This window comes from Netta rufina (genome assembly GCF_964035555.1).
Source record: "Netta rufina genome assembly, chromosome: Z".
Lineage (NCBI taxonomy): Eukaryota > Metazoa > Chordata > Aves > Anseriformes > Anatidae > Netta > Netta rufina.
Window position 1 is genome coordinate 49,705,171 of NC_140126.1, and position 18,709 is coordinate 49,723,879.

Here is an 18,709-nt window from a genome sequence, read left to right on the forward strand (position 1 = left end):
ACAAGGAGGAATGGTCTCAGACTAAGGATAGCTCTTCATTAGCAAGAAATTCTTCCCTCAGAGGGCGGTGAGGCCCTGGCACAGGCTGCCCAGAGAAGCTGTGGATGCCCCATCCCTGGAGGTGCTCAAGGCCAGGCTGGATGGGGCTTTGGGCAACCTGGTCTGGTGGGAGGTGTCCCTGCCCATGGCAGGGGATTGGTGTTGGATGATCTTTAAGGCCCCTTCCAACCCAAACCATTCTGTGATGACAATGCTGCCTGCCAGTGGCTGTTAGCATCTTCTGATGTCTCGAATGGATTCATGTTGAACATGAATTCATTAAGGCCAACCTGCCTGAACAAAAGAAACTATCATCATCTTGGAATCACAGTTTTATAAATGGAGAGACAATGGACTTTTCAAATACCCTCCTGTGAATGACCATGTTGTCAAACGTGACCTATTCACAGCTTCAGAGGTAGTTTTTCTTCAGTAGCAGTGCCAGTACCACAGGCAACAATTCCAGTGTCATTAGGACAAAAGTTTTGGTGCAACTTTCCTTCTTTCTTCACATTCGTATTTTATTTACACTGCTATTGGGACAAAGAATGTAACCAAAATCCTAGACTTTGGAAAGTGTCACCAGCAGGTAAAGGGAGGTAACTGCTAAGACCATGTCTAGAGTGCTTCATTCAGTTGTTTCCTCAGTACACGAGAGCCAGTGACAGTCCAAACTGAGTACAGCAAAGGGCCATGAGGACAACAGAGAGGTTGGAGCGTCTCTCATGAAAGGACAGACAGGGAGCTGGGCCTGTTCAGCCCGCAAGAGAAGGCTCAGGAGAAATCCTGCCCATGTTTAAGAATACATGATGGGGAGGAGTAAAGACGGAGCCGGTCCCTTCCTGGTTGTGCCCAGGGATAGAACAAAACACGATGGGCACAAACTGAAATTCAGGAAGTTCCTTCAAAATGGAACACCACCACCACATTTTTTACTCTAAGGGTGTTAAATACTCAAACACATTGACTGGAGAGGTTGTGGAGTCTCTGTGTGTAGACACTCAAAGTCTGAATGGACACAGCCCTGAGCAACCTGCTCAAACCAACCCTAACTTGGCAAGCAGGGTTGGACTAGACAGTCTGCGGCTGTCCCTTTCAACCTCATCCATTCTTTTGATTCTGGGATTATTATAATCACTGTAAGTGTGTCACTTTAACTTCTCTAGAGGTAAAAAACCTGTGGCCATTAGTAATCCTGTAGAAAGTAACTTGTTAGATTTGGAAATACTATTTCTACCTGAGAATATCATAATTCAAATCAATGCTTTGTTCCAAAATGCATTTTGTTTCTTCAACTTATAAAAAATGTCAGTCAAAATGATCTTAAACCAACTCTGTTTATATGAAAACTCAGATCAAGTTTGCCTTCAAATTTAGGTTCTGAGACATTACGAAATTTTGTTTAAATACTACTACCCTGGCTACAGGAAAAAAAGTTCTTTCTGCAGAAGAAATCATTTATTTCCAAATGGGGAAAAAATAAAAAAGGAAAAATGCTTTATTTAGTCACTTTTATTTATTCAGTGCAATTCAAAGCATCCCTGTAAACGCTGGAATGAAACTCTGTGGTCAGATTCAGTTGCAGGTCTCATTTTCAAGTACCAACAAAAAAAGAATAAACCTTTTTTTACATCCAATTAAAAGTTTAGGTGTTTTTCCATGCTGCCTTTATGATCTGACTGTCTAAACACTACCTATCACAAAGCATGCAGGTTAGTTTTGTTTTGTTTTTTTTTACATCCATCAACTTCTCTGAGCTGAACCCCAGAACTTAAACTATTCCAGAGCTCACTCACACATATCTGATTAAAAAAAATTGGTATTAACACATATACTTACTATGACAAAAGATAAAAATTTGCAACAAGATGACCAAACTGTGAAAGCAGAAATAAAGGGCTGGAAGCTTTGCTGTTTTTCTTCACTGATTGAAATTTATTACAAATACAGATATTCACTGCTTACGTGCCGACGGCATAGTTGAAACAAAAACACAGAACCAAAAGTGCTTTTATTAGTTATTAGAACGAAAGAGCAACACGTAACACATCACATAATCTTACCGCAAATCATTTATCCTAAACCAGGTATAAAACTCCTTGCATATTTGAAGATACTTTTTCACAAGAATTACACAATACTAAGGATTAGATGTCAGTACCAAGGTGCTTCAAACCAAAAGTACAAGTGCTTTCAGACTGATCTGAACTGAAACTAGATATCTGAATTTGTTCTCACTATCATTACTCCAAGCGTTATTTGCCAGAGCACTTTGGTTTTATTTTATTGTTGTTGTTATTGTTGTTTGTTTTGTGGTGCTTTTTTTTTTTTTTTTGAACACCAAAATCCCCCAAATGCTTTTAAATAAAGCATTAAAGCTGTTAGGCACTAAGTTCAAGATACAAACGAATGCCTCTGCCAAAAAGAAATGTAAGGACTGACAAATTTACCTCTAGTCCCACAGCTCTTGAGATTTCTTCCCAGGGATATACCAAAACTAGTTCATGTAGTCACATGGATCCTCATTTGTGAAATACAGCCTTTCGAAAAAGAACAAGTATGACTGAAGAACTTGTGTTCAGGCAGCCTGGGAGAAGGCATATGGGTCTCAATTGCAACTTCTATCTGAACTTATGCTCAGAGTCATTCAGAATGAAGTAGTTTTCAAAACGCTACCACAAGTTTGTGGCTACACAGAAGAGGCAACGTAACCATAAAAAATAAAAATAAAATTAAAAGGGAGACCACCAATCTGTATACACAAATGTTTACAGTGATTCACCATCCAGAAAAACAGGTCTCCATCATCTCTTCCAAACCTCACTCCCTGACTTGTAGCAGCATAACCAGCTTCTACACCTGTGCTTGGTTGCCACAATGACTATCACAGGTCTGAAAAAGGATATTTTGCTGGGTATCTGTGTATTTCATCATCGATCATCACTGCAGTTGTACTTCAAGCAGCATTTTTTTCCAAAAGGTTAATTGTCAAGGTAGGGGAACATGCTTTCTGTCTTCCCTACTTAGCTCCTTCTCCCCCACCCCCTTATTTTTTTCAGTTACTGGTTTTGCAGAGTCTCAAGCGTGACCAGCTACAGCTGAAGTATGACCCAGTTATGGCAAACACAGGCTTTAACTTAGATCAATACAGATTACACATCAAGACAATGAGAGTTAGAAGAATTGCAATTAATGTTGCAAATTCGCATGCACTGCATGGAAATTTAGGACAGTGTATCAGTAGGAGACAAACATGCCTCCTCCTCTTCTAGCAGTACAACCTTCCGCCTGGAGAGAGACATCACAGACTTTATGAGAGTTAAGGAAATTCTAACAAAAATGCGCAAGGCAAGAAAAGCAAATGGGATTACAATCTGCATAAGATGGAAAATTTCTGTGCTAAATTCACTTAACAAGCACGTTAGAAAGAAGGCCCCTAGGCTTACGCAAGGGTAGAGAGCCAGCTTGGCAAACATGAAGGCATGCTCCTTGCCACCATACCTAGCAAAAGGATGCAACGTTTCCCTTTCATGCAGGAGGGCTGTAGTCCATATTGCAAACTGAAATATGCTGGCAAAGAAAGTAATAACACAGCTGACCTGAATGGCTTCTATTTCATTGTGAGACTTCTCTGCAAATTCACTGGTCAGCTGGTAAGCCAGTGGAAGCCCGCCAATGAATGCCAATGAAAGTATATTAAGCAGTCCCATTAATCGGGTAGCTTTTGTTACATATAGGAAAAGTGAGTGATGGACAAACCACAGGAGACCAATTGTTACAAATGAGCCAAAGTAGGCAAGGTAGTTTGGCCCATATTCACTTAAAGCTTCAAGAAGGCTGCCATGAAACTTCTCTCTCACTTCTCTTGGATCGGGGACATTGTCTTCACTGTGGAGAGAAAACTCACTTTACTTTGCATGTTAGTTTTATAAAAACACTCCTGGGGCAACAGTTAAGTATTTTGTTTTAATCTGGGTGTGTAGGAAAGAACAGGCATCCACTCTGTAGTTCTCTAGTTTGTACCTCAAAAGAAGCATTTCAAATAAAAGTTCAGGAATTAAATTAAATCTGAAAGGAAACACAAAAGAAAATTGGCTTTCCTTCAGGTTAATTTAATAAAGCTGCCACAGGGACCAAACAGCTTTTGTTGGTAAAAGGCTTTTATCTGAAAACACATCTAAACATAAAGGAAACTTTGTCCTTCAAGACTCTCCAACCCAATATACGTTAAACAGACTAATGATTAGTACTTCTGAAATGTGCTAAAAATATCTTCCATTTGTGCTCTGTAACTTTCCAAAATATCACACTTGAGATAACCACTACAGGCTTTAGAAGTAAAAAGCAATGTTTGGTTAGCTTTATTTCCTCAGATATTACATATAGACATGAATTGGCATTATAGTTAACACTAATTGTCAGAGGCAACACAAAATCTTACCATATGTCCAAAATGAGCAAGGTTGCTACAATGGCATAGACTCCATCGCTGAATGCTTCTACCCGTTCCTTACTCAGAGGCTCACTAAGGTAAAAACTAAAGGTTTCTAAGCTATGGTATTCCTCTTCTTCATTTCTCTGACCTGGAAAACAAACCTGGATGTATACTAATGAAAGACAAAAATCAGACAGTACAAAGCAAGGTACTTAAAGCATTAAAAAACAAAAACAACAACAACAACAAAAAACCTACTGTGATCTCCCTTTTTCTTTCTCTCCACCCCTCAAAATCTTTCCGTAGAAAGAAGGGTGCTATCCACCCACACATGTCACTCATTCCACTTTTTTTCCTGCAGCCGTGGCTCCCCCTGAAGTTCATGTTGCTTCCCTACAGGACAAGGACAACAGAGACAAAAAATCCCTGTCCTTTAAACCGTGTAGCAGACCATCTCCACCAAATGAACACGGGCCCAAAGCTCTAATTGAACAAAATATTTGAGCTAAACAAATCAGATGCTGTGCCAGGAGGGCACAGGACGGCTTCCCCAGGAAGCCTTAATAACTGTGGGTCCCCAAAGACACTATGGAGAACTTATACTGCACAGGAAGAAAAACCTCACTGCAGAACCGGGGCTGCATTGGCACATGAAATCACCTGCTTTAAAATAAATCCAGCCTTTCGCCGGAAGATGGGGCTCTGGAGCTTTTAAGGAAAACATCAAACTCATCCCTAAAGACTGAGCTTTGAATTGCCCAGCTAGCCAAGCTGCACCACCTCAGGAGTATAGATTTGATGAAGAAAAAGCCTGCAGTTTCCAGAATTAAAGAGAGAAACTCAATTAAAAAGCAAGTGTAAACACATCTCAATCAATATAACAGTAAATTACGTTAGCCATCTGACAGGGTTAGACAAATACAGCCTTGACCTGGCTGTGAACAGCAGTGTGCCCAGTGCAGCAGGCACAGCGAAATATCTCTGCCCATTTTTTCTCTGGATCTGAGACTCTGGCTTCAGCTGTTTCAAAGCATTTCTACCTGTCTAATCCTGCTTCTGCATGGCAGAATCAAATAGGTTCCTATTCGTAGCAAACAAAGATAGACTTGTCCTGGGCTAAAATGGAGCAGCAGAGGCACAAAGGTGTTACTCTGCTGACTCACCTATGCAGTGCTTATTCCAAAGACATACATCTGTTTGGTATTTTTCTGCTCAGTTAATATTACTCTCAAAGGGGGGCAGTGCCTCTTTTGGCTAAATAGCTTGCATGGTAACATCTCCTCTTTTATTTTGGCACCGGCAACATCTCTCCTCAGTAGAGTCTCAGCAGAGCTGAATAGCAGAAGTGGCTGTTGGCACGGTTATGCAATGGTCAGTGTTGACAGAAAGGGGGCGGAAGGAACCTCAGCAAGGAGCATGAGGGAAGGCAGCATGGATTTAGGCTGCCTTTAGCCATCTGTGAATTTAAACCACAGCAGTTAGGTACGTAAGGCATAATGCACTGAACAGTTACTTACACTAGATGTGCTTCAATTACATATCTGCTTGTTACAGACTCTCAAACATGCTGCTGATTGCTGGTTTGAGAATGTGGGACCATAGAGTACTGCTGGGAAATGATACAGGTACAGAGCTTGCTTTCTATATTTTTCTGTCCTCATTCTCCTTTTTTAGAAGGGAAGAAGGATTGCCTGCAGCCATCACTCAGCAAAAAACAGAGAGGTTTTGCTTTCAGAAACAACTTAGTAATGCATACCTTACATATACATGTATCTATTAGTAAATTAAAGGGAAAGCAGGGGGCTACGGAGAAACTGGAAGCAAAGCAATTAAACACCAAATCACTGTACACCAAGAGTGAAATTGGAAGTAGAGTTGAAATTACTTCATTCCGTGCTATCTGGATAACATGTTGACAACCTAATAACATATCTGAACATACTCCCTAGAAATGCTCTTACTCACCCAAAATCTTGGTTTTACACCACGTAATGAATCGAGACAGATGTGGAAAAATGATTACAAGCCCGAGAAGTACGTAAGACTATGGAGAAAAAAATAAACAGAGGTTAAATTTAGTTATCAAAATGTAAATTTCTTTCTAAGTTTAACATTAAACTGTTATTCTCAACCTTTAGGTATAATCACATTGAGAAAAAAAATCTTGATTTTATGACATGGAAATGACTCACCTGAAATCAACATGCACCTCTTGAATATTACATGTGCATCTTAATGCTTTTTGATAGCTAGTTTAGTTTTGATAGCTAGTTTAGTGCCAGCTATGAATACTTAATTAAAACAGGAAGAGAAATAATCCTGCTAACAAATGCAGTAACGATTTCTCGGGAGTTTGGAGAACCGTTGCATATTTCTAATACTATCTGTCACTTGCCACTCAACCTGAAATGTCAAGTTTGCCAGCTAAAACTCCTAAGCACCCCTGCATTGTGCTGGCAAGTTATTTGGATAACAATGTAATAACGTGATCAGGAAAGGCTGTAGACAACAAAACCAGAAAACAAACAAGAAAAGCACAAAATACTTTCTTTGGTTGAATCACAATTTTAATTCCAGCAGGCTGCACAAAAAATGTATTGAAATAAGGTGATGGAGGGTGGTGGCAAGGAAGAAGATATAAAGGTTTCTTAAGCTAAAGCAAAGAAACAGCCGTGAGGGATACTCTCAAGGACAGAGCTCTTCGCAGATTTTGACCAGCATTCTGTAAGAACTTCATAAAATTCTTTGAATCTCTGCTGGTTCCTTTATGTCTCTGATGAAGGCAGAAGCTCTGCTAAGCATCTCTGTGAAGAGTCATTATTACAAAAACACCCCATCTCTCTCAAATTTGAATACATTTATTTCAACAAGTTCCCTAAAAAAAGACCATGATTTAAGTGTCTGTGTCCTGAACTTTACATGCTTTTTGAAGTGTGTAACTGTCTCTGTCCCATTGTGCCAGCTGTACTTAGGGGGGAATTTGCATATGCTGCATGTCTCTGTGTACTACTTCTGTCCAAAATACAGCTCAGTGGGTCACAACTGGTTCACAGACTGCCCAAGTCTAAACACAAGTGCAACCTGTAGATTAATTTGACTGATGCTAATTAAAAAAAAATAAAAATACTAGTGAACTAGAGAGAGAAGGAAGTAACAGGGAAGACTGAGATGAGGAGAATATTTTGTTAAAATTGGATATTTTCATGCTTGGACTCATAATTGGCCCTTTTATCAATAGTAACCAAAATTTTGTGGTAAAAACATTGATTATTTTCCATGGTTATTAATATGTAGATGCAACCTTACCACTTAATAAAGGTGGCCGAGGCTGCCATAAGTGCAGGCTTTAGTGAAAAACATTTGTTTTGAGATGCAGGTTGGCTAACTGGTCTATTTATTCAATTCCTTCTTGCACCTTGCGAGTACAACAATTATATTCACCTATCTTCAGTTGTGCAGTGTGATGTTTATTTCATGTAACCTTTCACATTATCTCACTGACTTACGGTAAGCAAAATGCTAAGTTACTGTTTAGATCTGCTTCTGAAGATCAATTAAGGGAATCATTACAAAAACCAAGGCTAAGCAAGTAAAGCAAATACTGTAGCAGAATATTCTTTGAAAACCCATGCAAAATTCATAGATTAAACAAAATTGGCCTGTATGAATTGAAAACATCCAATGCAAAATAGCAACCATGATTACATCACCATAAAACCAGCAACTGAGAAAGTCTGCATATTTAACGTGGACACCATTATTTTAACACAGGCACAAACACAGATAATACATACTGCTGTACCCAAGTACTCTGTTAACTGGGAGAACTTACCAAAGGAATAAAGAAAAAGGAAAAGACGGCTGCTAAAAAACATAAAATCGGTCCTCTTAGGATAATCTTCAAGATATGACGCTTATAGAAATTCTGATTTTCAGACACTTGTATCTGTTGATTCAGTAAGTGTGGGTGATAGAATCCATACAGTACTATCACAGCCTGCAAGGAGAAGAGCGTTACTGAAGGTAATACACACAAGTAAACACAGCATTTCAGCACTATAACTGCAAAATTATAAATAAACAAATATACTTACAAATTCCAGAACACATTCAACCTTATTTTTCACTCCCACATGGAGGACCTGTCTTAGAAACTCTGCGATTTCACACTTTTCTGTGTATCAGGATTTTAGTTTCCTCTGCAGAGCATGACATGACCATGGATCTTACATGAAGAAGGCAGGCCTCCACAGCAAGGAACAGAAAGTGACAAGGCACTGTTCCAGGCAAAAAACAGTGCCGTGCTATGTACTTAACACTGAGTCAGAAAGCCTCTCTCTGTTCACTCAGCCACTGCTGTGTGGCTCAGTGGGAACTTAGGCAGGCAAGGTCAACTACTATTTCATCAATATTTAAATTTAAAGAATTTAAAAAAAAAATTAAAGAGAGGGAAGAAATTCTGTTGGTCAGCTGATTTAGCTGCATATATCGGTTTCACAGGACAGTGTCAATCATCTCATTGGCACGTGTTTTCTCACAGCAACAGGCGCAGCTTTGAAAAATACTGCTATACAAAAGAAAAAGACACTTAGCAATTTATATCCACAGTTAATAAACCTAATTTTAGTTCTGCCCAATAGAATCTAGGCTCTAAAAGTGAAAATGTAAGGGGATAGCTCTAATACCTGTATAAGGCCAATGACAACAGCGCAGACACTGAACAGGAATATTCCAAAAGGTACTCCTGGAAAGGAGGCCATTAAGGAAAACTAGAAAAAATGCAACCAGATCAAACATTTAGTTTGGAAGCAACGTAGGAACAACAACAGAGAAAAAGGAGTATTCTTCATTCGATACTGAAACTTTAAAGCATAAACACTTGGCTTTCTGATATAATTCCACTAAATGCAGTTTCTAGCCACAAGCAAATGCAAGCATCCCAACAGAGGGTATCTGGATAGACGGCTTTGCTCATATGCTGATACTGCTAAAATTCACCCCCTCTAATGCTATGTCTTCTTAATAACTACAGGCTGATTTGCAGCTGAGCATGAAGTTTAACATTTTCAGTAGATGAGATGTTCATAACTGAATATTCTTGATATTAAGATACCTTCTTGAACATTTTAATTTCTCTACCTCCATGGCTGCTTGTTGTATCAACTTCTGCAGCTTCATTAGGTGAGACAAAAAAAAAAAAAGAAAAAAAAAGAAGCGGGCAGTAAAAGTGTGTATTAGGGAAACACAGCTAACTTTACAAAAATTATTTCAGCTTGGAGGCAAAGGAAGAAGTAGGTGCTCTTGCTGACAAAGGCCCTTTTGCTGACCACAGCTTTATTCTTTGCAGATTAATACATAACACAGATATATCCATGGAGAAACAAATTACTAGATCATCAAATCTGCATATTTAAAAAGTAGATACTTTTTGCTAGAACCACCACTGCTGAATAAGCCACAAATGATACCAAAAACTCTCTCCAGGTTACAAGAGTAAAATACTCTGCTATCTAAAGAGGAGTTTGAAATACAGATATAGTTCCCTTAGAAAATTCAAAATTCTCATCAGTGAACTTTGACATTCAATTCATCTGCTTCTTTTAAATAAAACCTGGGATACTATGGCTTTCCATGGTTATAATTTATCTTACACATTACCCATTTTCTGCCAGGCCTACATATGACATGCAGGAGATGAAGAATTTTCAGAAAATTCTTCCATATTTTTTTTTGATGAATTTTAAGAAATTAAGGATTAATGCACTAATTGTAAAATTAACTGCTAGAATGGATTCAGGGTTTACACTATAATAATAGTCTCCTGGCTTTCGGAATACTTTGGTATAACCTCTCCAAATAAGGAAAAAACCGTAACATAAATATATGTCAACATTTAGAAAAGTACTTACAGTGTATGGCAAGAAAGTTATGATCATCATACAAGCCTAAAGAAAAGAAAAAAAGTGTACTGAAACACTAGGTGAACTACAAGCAAGCAATAGCATCATTTAAGATGTAGCCAGAGAATGTAACACAAACAACTCAAATGCAAGTGTTGCATCTTGAGAAGAAAACATTTCTGAAGTGGCTGAGCTATGACTGAAAGATACAGCCAGTTCTGTACACACCTTCAAGGTTTGCTATGCAAACTGTACACACTTGTTTTAGAAAATTCTACAGTTTTCTTTACAGTGCCACAGATAAAAGTCTTCCTTATGGCTCCTAACAGACTTCTCACTGGACTAGCAATGCCAAAAATAGAAGCGCCTCCTTAGGATGTGTGATTTCCCTTGACAAAGCCATTAATTTCTGATCATAAATTTTTCAAATATTAGCTAAGGAAGGACAAACAAACAAACCTAAAACAGGCAGAAAAGATGATCAGACAGGGGGAGCACCTCTCCTGTGAAGAAAGGCTGAGGGAGCTGGGGCTGTCCAGGCTGAAGAAGAGAAGGCTCCAGGGAGACCTCCTTGTGGCCTTTCAAAACTTAAAGGGGTCTTATAAAAAGGATGGAGAGGGACTCCACTCAAATAGATAATAACAGGACAAGGGGGAATGGTCTTAAAACTAAGAGGACAGATTTAGATTAGACATTAGGAAGAAATTCTTCACTGTAAGGGGCCATGAGTCTGGCACAGGCTGCCCAGAGAAGCTGTGGATGCCCCACCCCTGGAGGTGCTCAAGGCCAGGCTGGATGGGGCCTTGGCCAGCCTGATCTAGTGGGTGGCATCACTGCCTATGGCAGGGTGCTGAAGTTGGATGATCTTTAAGGTCTCCTCCAATCCAAGCCATTCGATGTTTCTATGAAATGCATAGTTTTGAAAGCTAAATTACAGAAGAATTATATGCCTTAAACAACTCTTCTTACATGAATTCTTGTAGTTTTCTCACAGAATTTAAACTCAGTATTTTTTAGTCACAAAAGTTAAACAAACTGTGTAATTGTACATTGTCGAGAGAACCGAATTTTAAGCAATATAGTAAAAATACAAAGCTTTATCTGAAAGCAAAAATACACTTTCCATTGCAGCATCCCATTACAACTAACTGTAACCAAGATATTACAAGGTAGCTCATTAAAAAATACACACCCAAATAAAGGAAGAATTTTTAACAGATAAGGTTTACGAAAGAGTGAATCTCAAAACACTGCACCAGAGACTGGTCTCTCAGACGTAGTTTTTTTTAAGATTGTGTTTCAAATAAGCTTCACAATGAATTTCTGGGTAACTCAAACACAGAAATGGCTGAAACCTTAACTCAAACTCAAACCCATAGCTATCATTTTTGCCACAAAAGACATAAAATGTCATTTTCTCAAGTCTGGAGGAAAAAAGTCACATAGACCAGGAAAGTCAAAAGCTTTGTGCTTAGGTACCTCTTGAGTTCCCTAAGATGAACTTCCACCTAACCTCGTGCAGATCTTCTTTTGGTGTACAATGCAAGTTAAAAGCAAGTTAGTTATCAAACATGTGCTTTGGCGAAGAGGAATTAAAGCTCTCTGTACCTTATGGGCTTTGAAATTTGGTGGAATTGATTTAAATTAGAAACATTCTGTTGTATGTATACAGTCTAAAGAAAAAGTGACCTACAGTTGGTAGCTAATCACAGGTATGTTGGGTAAGACTCACCAGATTTAGAAGCGCAAGGACGTCATCTATAAGTTCTATCACCTGAAACAACCTGTCAAGGCAAGTTAAGATACCATGAATAAGCCAGCTCCCGAAATATGTTACAACACTGCATACAAATTATGCATTTATTGTATTATAGGGGAACCTGATTTCCCTTGCTCCAGAATTTAGGCAAGCAGTCCAAGTGCTACCAAAACATAAACTCAAACATGGAAGTCACTTGTTAGAAAAAAAAAATGAAAAGCTAGATATGAACAGTCAAGTCCAATCAATGGAAAAGTTGTTAAGAACCCCATTTCTATTTGAAGGACAAGTGGCATAAGACGTATCAAACTGACCTCTTATTTTTATTTTTTATTTTTTTGGCTCTATCCTTCCTCTGCACTTGTAATTGTATCTTTACTGTGAGGTAAATTTAACTGTTGTTAAGAGCCAATTCATGTGTGAAAAAGGAATCAAGATGGCCATTCTGACACATCAAGTAAGGCGCCAAAATCCTAACAATGCAGAGAGCTACAAATGGGTATCACACCTTGGAAAATGGAACACAGGAGGTAATCACAGGTTGCGCCTCTGACAGAATAGGATCAATCCACTTACTTAGAGGAAAAACAGTGGTAATATTTGCTAACGTGATAAATTAAAAAAGCACTGCCATGATTGCTTACAGTGTCCCATCGTTGGAAGTATTCAAGGCCAGGCTGGATGGGGCTTTGAGCAACCTGGTCCAGTGGGAGGTGGCCCTTCCCAATAGGATGGTGGGGGAATTCGATGATCTGTAAGGTCCCTTCCAACCCAAACCATTCTATGGCCCTGTGATTCCAATACTGTAGAGAGTAAAGTTTAGAGCTGCCTTGATTTTTAGCTTGACTGAGAGGATTTTAATAATACCATAGAGATAACATTTATTCAGGCCATGTTTCCTTTAAAACTATCCTATCTATTTATTCACAGCTTTCTAATATACGCTGACTTAGAAATTAATAACACTCAATTACATTTCATGTTTTCCTTAATTTTTAAGAGGCTGTTGCTTTACCCAGAAAGAAGTACACCAAAGACCGACTGTCATATTTCAGCTCACCTGTTAACACTGCAAGGTGTTCACTAGAGGTAAGCATATCAAGTTTGAAAAACAAAATGTTGCTTTGGACTATAGCTGTTTGCTATCTAATTATTGTAAATACTTGGATGTATTACCAAGAATCCAGGCTATTAGGGAAAAAAAAAGACAAATTAGAATTGCCTCCATACAACTGATCTCTAAAGAAAGCAAAGTTACTTTATTTTTTAGTGACTTCATTAGAACACAATCCAAACTGTCTTTAAATGAATGGATTTGGAAAGAGGACCAGCTTACCTTGTTCTTAAGAATAAAAACCCTCAAAATACTATGGCAGAAGAAAAAAAAAATGCTTGCTGCCCTACCCCCACAAAACACCTGCATATTAATTTCCTTTTGACTACTAAGGTACGTGTAAGCAGCAAAGTGGCAATGTCCACAGCTGTGGAAAATGCAGCATCTGCAACATCACAACTAGTTTTGCAAGAAGCACTGCTGAGGACTGAAAAAGACAAGTTTTAGGCCAGCAGTCCTATCTGGATTCCTCTATTTGTGCATCACACAACTTAAAATGTCATGCTTTTTCAGCATACTTTTACGTTTAATTCCATCAAGAATATTAAGTGAAATGAAGAGTAACTCTGAATTTAAGGACATATAATACTTCTTTTTCTTTGTATCACAGTTTCTATAGTGTAGAAACACATTAAGTCACTGATTAGGATAGCACTTCTTACAGTGTATTTTCATAATTACTATCCAACAACAAAAAGTCCAGAAACATATCAGCAACATAGGAACGTATCAGACAGAAGGTGATCTTCTGCCCTTTTAAACAACAGCTTTCCTTTGACTCTGTAGTGGAGTTAAACATTTTTGCTTGTTCCTACCTTACATGAGCTGCCCATGCCACTGTGACTATTAAGAATGTCATCAAGTAGACTGCAATTTTTGTTAGAAGAAGTTGCTGAACGCTTTCACCTAGTTTCTGAAACAAAATAAAAAGTGTCACCCAGACAGAAAGAAAAAATAGTTATTTTCTGAAAGTACTAGCATTACTTACAAGTGGGAATGACATGCAGTCATACAGAGTATTTTTTTGAAAACGCTTGCCAGTAATGCAGTTTTCCTCCAATAGTCTTTTTTTTTTTTTTTTACCATCATGCAGACAAACTGTATTAGACACTGATAAGTATACTGAAATGTGTAGTTAATGGACTATGATATTCCAACACAACTCTTCAACCTGTAAAATTTGGGCTTTCCAGACCTCAGTTCACCCTTTGATTCATTCATGCACTCTCACATTGCTGTTACTGTGATAATGCATTTTAGGAGAAGGGCTGGCTACAAAACATCCCTATTATTTCCTTAACAGTGACTTCTGAAGTAAAAGCATCCTACGGATTTTCATATGATGATTATTCACAATGAGGCAGGGAAGAGCTCAACCACATCAGTTCTGCACATACCACCACAACATCAGAATAGATTACACAGACTGATGCAGTGTATTTGCTGGATCATACCCGAGTTTCCTAAACTGAGGCAAAACGTTCAACATTGAGTCTAGCTCTGTTTTTAAGAGCGGATAAACAAACTGTGATTAAAAAAGTTGTGAATCTCCTCAAGAGACTACACTGCATTGCCCAACACTCCTGCTTCATTCTGATTTAATTTTCTGTAGTCCCTTTTTATTATTATTATTATTATTATTATGATTACAGTTGTGATTAAACTGGTCTTAAAGCCAGCACTACATTAAGTGGCTTCTCTAACAGATGATATATTACAAATAAGAGCTGATTTTTATTTATTTATTTTTTTTTTTTTCTGGAAGATGCTTTGGTTTGACAGGTAATTTATCTTCATACAAAAGTATGAAATCTATGTATAATAAAAGTATAAAATGTATGTATAATAAAAGTATAAAATCTATGATGTGTATACATATACATTTCATTCAGGTTTTATGTCATTACTCCTGTAGATTACACGGATCTTCAGTATTTAAAATTTTTCACCTTGAGTTCAACAGCTCCTCCTCCTAGAGGAAATTTCTTGTTAGATATAACGTTATTTAGCTTTCTTTGTGAAGTTTGGAGCTTGAACTGAAGTGGGATGTTAAATCAGGACGTCACATGCATGTCCAAAGATACCAGAAACAACAACAACAGAACAAGAACAGGAGAGATACCTGATCGGGGTGTATTTTTGTGTGGGCCACAGGCAGAATCTGAAAGAAGAAAGCCCAATTAGTACACACGCAGCTCATTTCCTCGCTCGGAGCCTGAATGAAGCCCTACACAACTCCAGACGGCTGCAGATAGATACTCGCGCAGTCCCGGCTCCCTGCTCCCCGCACCCCCCCGGTCCCTACAAACCCGGGCAGCCCGGGGCTCACCATCACGGTGGCGATGATGGAGAGCAGCGCGTCGCTGTAGGCCAGCAGCCGGTGCGAGGTCTGCGTGCTGCTGCCCAGCTCCAGCTCCAGCGCCCGGCCGTGCAAAGCCTCCCCCGGCACGGCTCCGGGGACGGGGCCCGGCGTGGCGGCCCGCGGAGCCGACATGGCCCCGCCGGCAGCCGGCGCCTCCCGCGGGGCGGTGGCGGGGCCCGGCCGGGAAGCGGGCCCGAGAGACGCCGGCCCCGCCGGGCAGGAGAGCAGCGGAGCGGCCCCGGGGCACGCGGCGGGAGGCGGCTTCCGACCGTGGCCCTGCCCCGCCGCTCGCCGCCGCACCGGCACCGCCACCGCTGCGGGAGCTGCGTGTGCCCAGCCCCGGGCGGAGCGGGATGAGGGGAGGCCTCATGGCGGCCTGCAGCTCCCTCACGAGGGGAGTGGAGGGGCAGGCGCTGAGCTCTGCTCTCTGGGGACAGCGACAGGACCTGAGCGAACGGCATGGAGCTGGGACAGGGGAGGGTCAGGCTGGGGGTTAGGGAAAGGGTCTGCACCCAGAGGGGGGTCGGGCACTGGGACAGGCTGCCCAGGGCAGTGGGCAGAGCACCGAGCCTGCTGGAACTCCAGAAGCATTTGGACAATGCTCTCAGACACATGGTCTGATTTTTTGGAAATACGAATTAAGAATGATTTTGCTTAGGTCTGGGAGTGTCAGTGAGAGTATCTTGAAGTTGGTGCCTGGTACAGGTGACTTGAGTTGGCTCTTTACATCTAATGTGTATACACCAAAAATGACACTTCACAGAGGCTGCGATGTTCAGAATTTCTCAGTTTTGTTAATACATCATATTTTAAAATCTGTATGTGAATTCCAAAGTAGCTTTTTTCTTTTTTTTCTTTTTTTCTTAATTACTATTTTTGTTTTATTACTGGCCCAACCAGCCTTGCCACTTCAAATCATTTGCTTTATGTACTTTGTTCTCTCCTTTGCAGCTGCAACTAGAGGCTTTTGGTTTACGTTCATGTTTTTATCTTGTTGGCATTTAGTTCATACCACAATGACAGTCCATCTGGAATATATATAATTTATAAGCCTACATATAGGCGTATGGTTTCAGTGAAGTTGTGCTCCAGCTGATGTGATTCAAACACTGTTGCAAAGTGTTTTTACTACACAGAACTACTTTCATTGTTAGTCTTTTCTTGTAACTGAACGGGAATATTCCCGAATTTGTGAAAGATTTTAGTCTGGCAGTATCTTAGTCATCATCATCATATTATTATTTTCCCCAGTTCCTAGAAGAGGTATTCTCTACATAGTGGGTTTCATGTAAGACCTCTTAGAGAAGAAGCCAAGAACTCAAATTGCTTGCCCACACTGCTGGGGTGAAAATGTTCTAGGTTTGGAGAAATTCAAATCTGAGAATACACTGAGAGCGTGGTTTAATTCTTAAACATCTGACTGTGCTTACGGACTGGAATTAGATATCCAAGATGGTCTAGACTGAAAAAAAAAAAAATCAAAATATAAGATTTTGCACTCTAGCAGTAGAAGGTGCTGCTTGCAGTAATCAGTAATTGATTTGCCTCAGTTCCTCTATCAGCTGAAGCAAAAAGTACAGAGGCTAGATCAGAAATAAGTTGCTGAGCATATACCACATTGGAATGAATTTGTAATAGACTTCTTGAAAGGAATATTTCAGCAGGTATGCCAGAAATGCTGTGGAAATCTCTGAAGTTCATAAATAGGAGTTGGAAATTAGAGAGTAAGATCCAGGCAATAGTTGCAAGAACTTGTGGAAGTCAGTCAGTTGTGCCTCAGACTCTGCTGGGGTGTTTCTACACCTGGTGGAAGTTTGCTTTTAAATGAATTGGGGTCTGCAGTGAGGGGGGTAGATGTTATAGACCTATCTGGGTTCCACCACTGGTCAGCCTGAGACAGCAAAACATAGTCTTCCAGGAGAGAAGAATGTGAAAAGAAATGAGAATCTTGTCTGCACGCAGAAGCAAGAAACAGCAGAGGAGAGAGCTGCAAAGTTGCAAGGTGTCACCCGGAAAAGGGTAGGAGCTACGCAGCTTTGTAACGTGTATGGGGAGACTTGTGAGGAACTGAAACAGGCTAGCAATGGAGCTTAGCAGAGAGAGGCCTGGGAAATCACCTCAGAAATTTTTGTGGAGTGCCAGCAACAATCCAGAGAGCAGATCCTGAGTAAATTTGCCAGTTAGGACAGCATTTGTTCTGCAGAAATTTCCTGAGGCAGGTATGTAAACTGCGATTGATACCCCCCTGTCCCCAACCCCCTGTAATATGGTTAGCAGAACCAACAGTAAGGTGAAGAGCCGTAACACATCAGTCAGCTGGTCATGTATTGCCCCCCACTGCCCTTCTCTGTCCCCCGTTCCTGGCACCAGGGTGTGTTGACAGCCACTAGCAGGCAAGCCTCCTGCTGGCGGTGTGATTAAGCCCTTCAGCGTTATCAAAGCCTGGGTGCTGGGCCACCAACACGTGGTGACACCCATCATGGAACAGGGACGCCTAACAGCACGTGAGATATTGCCTATAAAATCAAGCAGCAGTAAGCCCTCACTGGGGCTTAGACTGGAACTGCTGCTGGACAGCAAAACCTTTGATCCCCATGAGGCCAGGGACACCCCCACCATCATCTTCTTCCTCTGAGGACTGAGTGAGTGACTCATGTTCTTTTAGGTGAAGTCTGAATGTGGAGTATGATTGCTGTATTATATGCTGATTATTAAGAATTTGACATATGATCTGCAGAGGATCCAGGTGGCTGAAAAGTCCACATAACTAAGAATTTTATATAATAAGATATCTGTATTAATTATTAAGCATTCTACATTAACTGTAAGCTAAATGCTAGAAATTTTACATAGGAATGAGATATGCTGACTGCTAAAGTTTTTATGTAATAATAAAGCTATAATTCTAACCAGAACCCTATGGCTATTCTTCATTCTGCCAAGGATACCCAGAAGAACCTTCCTGTCCCCTGTAGCCTCAGGTGACGTTCATTTCAGGCTGACCTGAATGGTCTAAGCTGCAGTATGTGTTGTTAAAACTGAACAAAGTGACCAAGATGTAAGAACTACGTGAGCTGTGAGATCTCTGAAAGCTGCGTTT

At 40.1% G+C, this 18,709-nt stretch overlaps 1 protein-coding gene across 1 annotated transcript; it reads right to left on the reverse strand.

Moving 5' to 3' along the window:
- Window positions 1–1,675: 1,675 nt before the first annotated feature.
- Window positions 1,676–15,870, reverse strand: TMEM175 (transmembrane protein 175). Its single transcript, XM_084305691.1, has 10 exons — window positions 15,577–15,870; window positions 15,370–15,408; window positions 14,063–14,160; window positions 12,107–12,158; window positions 10,384–10,419; window positions 9,160–9,243; window positions 8,307–8,471; window positions 6,440–6,518; window positions 4,481–4,622; window positions 1,676–3,927 (listed from the first exon to the last, which is right to left on the reverse strand). The coding sequence occupies exons 1-10, from the start codon at window positions 15,739–15,741 to the stop codon at window positions 3,264–3,266; spliced, it is 1,524 nt and encodes a 507-aa protein (XP_084161817.1). The 5' UTR covers window positions 15,742–15,870; the 3' UTR covers window positions 1,676–3,263.
- Window positions 15,871–18,709: the final 2,839 nt, after the last annotated feature.

Bases quoted from the DNA above. Each gene is read 5' to 3' on its own strand.
- TMEM175 (XM_084305691.1), bottom strand. From the start codon at position 15,741: ATGTCGGCTCCGCGGGCCGCCACGCCGGGCCCCGTCCCCGGAGCCGTG. The intron at 12,159-14,062 runs GTAGGAACAAGC...TTGCCTTGACAG, and splicing joins GCATGGGCAGCTCATGTAAG to GTTGTTTCAGGTGATAGAAC. The intron at 9,244-10,383 runs GTAAGTACTTTT...CATTTTTTCTAG, and splicing joins TAACTTTCTTGCCATACACT to TTTTCCTTAATGGCCTCCTT.